General features: G+C 54.5%; 1 protein-coding gene across 1 annotated transcript in view; it reads right to left on the reverse strand.

The window, feature by feature from the left end:
* Positions 1-2442, reverse strand: part of VDBG_00155 (ubiquitin C-terminal hydrolase family protein) — a gene marked incomplete at both ends in the record, with an annotated part of 2708 nt that extends 266 nt beyond the window's left edge. Inside the window, 5 exons of the mRNA XM_003008428.1 lie at positions 12-1256; positions 1367-1698; positions 1755-2141; positions 2198-2287; positions 2350-2442. Coding sequence (XP_003008474.1) covers positions 12-1256; positions 1367-1698; positions 1755-2141; positions 2198-2287; positions 2350-2442 — 2147 coding nt within the window. The remainder of the gene's footprint in view (positions 1-11; positions 1257-1366; positions 1699-1754; positions 2142-2197; positions 2288-2349) is intronic.
* Between the last annotated feature and the right edge of the window lie 1225 nt (positions 2443-3667).

The raw sequence follows: 3667 nt of genomic DNA on the forward strand, positions 1-3667 counted from the left end.
TCGTTCGGTACGGGCGGCGCGCTGACATATGACCGATGGATTGCCGTCTTCGCAATATCTCCTTGCTTGGCCGCATGAAGCCGCCGAGACGGCCCATCGTAAGGCTGATGCGGCCTTCGCCCGCCTGACTAGGGGGGCGACTCCTAGACTTGTTCGAGAACAAGGCAGCCGCGCGTGAGAAGCGCTCACGCGTCGTCTCTTCATTCGGCGTGATTGCCGGAGATGCGGTATCGGGCGTTCTCCCTGGCGTACCAATTACGGACTCAAGCGGATTGATGCTCGTGCGCCGCGAGTCCTTGGAGTGTGGGTCCAAGTCGTCGATGCTGTCACGGCTGGGCCGCTCTATATCTGACGAGAATCGAATGCTCGGGGCCTGCGTCTTTGTCGCTTTCTCGAAGTAATCACCGCTGGAAGACCCAGCAGTTCCCAGATGCCCGCTGTCAGCCAGACTAGGATCTGTCGATGTGGCGATGCTTGCTTTCGAGTCTGCATAGGAAGGTGGTTCCGTTTCAGTTTCGTCCGCAGATACTACTTCCATCATGGGTACAATCTGGTAGAAGAGAAGATACGGCATCTCTTCTTTGATCGATTGTTTGATATCATCAACATACGTGACTCGGCTTTCGATATGGAGGTCGTCAAATTTAGCCCATTGCGCCTCCTCATAATCCGGAGGTGGATCGAGATCGTGTCTTCGGTTATCCGTGAGGAGCTTTGGCGCAACTCGGGAGAATGCAATGTAGTGGCCGCTATTCACAGACTCACCCCTGTGGCAGACCACCGACTGCAGCACGAGCTTGTACTCCGTACTAAACCCATTCGGGTCCTCTTCTAGGTGCTTTTCGTCCGCTAGCATAAAGTGTGGCAGACGCAGACTGTCTGGGATATCGATAAATGTATTGAGGCGTTGCGGGACCATTCTATCGGAAAGGCCGTAGCGCTTCAAGCAGATGCCGACTACTGGCCTTTGAGAGAATTTGACCGCCACGTCCTGGTCATTCTGAGGCTCGCTATTTCCTGCAGAGTGCCAAGGAATCAGTCGGAAGAACTGCCACGCTGGAATAGTCACAGCCTTGACAACGGTCGAGCTCTTGCGTCGTGCCCTCTCGAGCAGGGAGGAGTTGTCCGTTTCCGCTGGTCGACCTTTTCCGTCCACGAGAACATGCTGAATCACGCTAGTGGAACGGTGTCTAGCGGTAGGTCTCGAAGATCCGGCCGTCTCTCCGCTGATCAAGCCATGGACAGTCTCCGTCGGCCTCCGATCCAGTACTGGAGTCAGTTCAACCGGGGAGGGCGACAACTCCTTTTGTAGGCGACTCAGCTTTCCTCATTCTGCGTCACGACTCTAATCGTATTCAGTCGAGACGTTGTCGGCCGTCTTGCGTCTCTCTTCTCCTCCTGGTTGCTGTCTCGGAGGACATCGACTTGCGTGTTGAAGTATTCCTCTAAACAATCCTCGAGACGAAGTCCCTTGCCCTCTGGATCTGGGGGTACAGCGAGATTGAGAAGACGTTCGTTGACTATCTTGTGGTCATCATCGTCGTTTTTGCCCTGGTGGAATAGGTCGACTTGTAGTTGTAGCAAGGGTAGCTGCAAGGTTTCCGTGATGAAAGCAAAAGCCTCGGATGTATCCTGCTGCTCCAGCTCTTTGGCGTCTTGCCATCCGCACTCAGCGAGGCTGTCTTGTATAAGTTTCGTCTGCCAAAGTCAGCTGAACTGTAGTATTATTCGCGAAGGGTTGAACAAAACCATACCATGTCTGTATAAATCAACTTGCCCGACCGCAGCATATTGACCCAGAGTCGCAAAAGCGTGACCAACTTCCGCCGCGGTTCGTCGGTGAATTCATGCTTGAGCATGCCTTCGTAAGCGTCCATCCGTGCGAACATGGAGAAGAGTAAAGAGTCCAGGTAACAGGTCACAGCCTCCCTGTTCTCGGCGCCGCTCATCTGCACATTAGGGTTGTATGGGTAGATCTTGCCAGCACTCGCATCGCTCTGCATCTGTATGAATTCGGCGGCTTTCCTGACATCACCAACCGCATAATAGCTGTGGAGGACTTGGCGAATGTGGTCGGGAGAAATGCTGTGCTTGGTATATTCGGGGTTGTCTTCGGCAAGGAGCTGCAATACGTCCTCAATCTGATGTGCTGTTAAAGTCTGCTGGGACATGGAGTGTGGCAAGACGTCATTCATACCTTAGCTTTATCTTCGTGGCTGCTGTTTATTTGGCGGGAGGCGTCAGACTTGAAGAGCGAGAAGAAGTTGTCGGCAGACAGAGAGTGGTTCTTAAGAGGTCCTATTAACCAGGGGGTTCGAAGCGCTACCCGAGCGATTGGAGAACTCTCACCTTATGGCCCGGCTCTGACGACTTGTTCCTGCGGTGAGAGCCATGTTTGTCCTTCTCCCGGTCCTTGACACTGAAGAGCCTCTTGGCCTTCATGGCGGGAGGTGTTGTGGTCGTTCCAACGGGATTGTCTCGATTTGTGAAGCAGGACGGATCGAGTTGTTTTCGTTGGAAGGTAGTCCGCTGTCTCGGGGGGGATTACGGCTTTTCGAAGCAAACTCTAGAAGAATGGGTGCCTTGCTGGTCGCCAGGAGTCTATTGAGGTCTCGGGCTGTCTTGTCTTGGATGTCGCTGCGGCGTGCTTTGGCGGGGTTGATGGGGGAGTTTAGGGATGTGACGTGGGACCAGCAGTTGTTGGGGGGCAGGCACGGTGCGATACCAGGGTGCAAGTGTAGGGGTCGAAAGAAGGGCCAGGGGCCAGCCTTTAGTGGCAGGGGTGCACAAGCAACGGCTAAAGCAGGCACGCCACGGCGAATCCTTCCCTGGATTTGCGATCATCGGGATCCGCAACGAGCGCTGAACGAATGGCCGTACCTGTTATCAGAGGAGAGGTACTTCGTCTCATGCGCACATAGCAGACCATTTCTACGTACGGTATCCTGGTACATGGGCAGAACATGCTCATTGGTAATAATCACGATGCTGCCGCTACGCTATCGACTGTTTGGGTGATCCTGAAGGGCATGATTGGGGATCGGCGTGATCTTCGACGACCAGGGCGGGAGCGACTGTGATAGCCCCTGCCTCACCTGATGGACCTGGACCAAATGGTCCAGGCGAACATGCGACAACGCCTGTTGACATCCCAGCCGGTTCAATTCTCGCGGCGAAGCCTACAAGTGGAGAGAGCATGACACTGCTGGCGAAGACACTGGCAGGGAACGCGGATAATGTGACAGCCCTCGGGTTCGGGTTCGGGGGTGTTTTTCGGGGCGTGACGGCTCTGGAGCACCCGTCCCCATCATGGCTCAGCGTTCTACGTAAGAACCTTCCAGCGTATTGACTAAAAAGTTTCGGTAGCGCGAAAACGTCTCTATGCAGCTGCCTACGATGTACGCGCCAGCTGATCTGGATGACAGGTCACACAGTACCTACTGTTATGTAGAAGCCTGGAAACTGGGCGAGGAAGGGGGCAAGCGACTTGACAACAACCAGGCTCACGCATTTGCTCCCTCTCCACTCTGATCCAGGTCCCTTTAGAACATCTGTAGGGCCCCTGTCGCTCGTTCTGGACAAACTTAAGCCAAGACAGAGGCCTTGGACCCTTCAACAGTCGACTCAGAGTTGCCTTGAGTGCAAGGTTTCCGGTCGAGTTTCAACC

Source organism: Verticillium alfalfae, genomic scaffold (assembly GCF_000150825.1).
Source record: "Verticillium alfalfae VaMs.102 supercont1.1 genomic scaffold, whole genome shotgun sequence".
Taxonomy (NCBI): domain Eukaryota; kingdom Fungi; phylum Ascomycota; class Sordariomycetes; order Glomerellales; family Plectosphaerellaceae; genus Verticillium; species Verticillium alfalfae.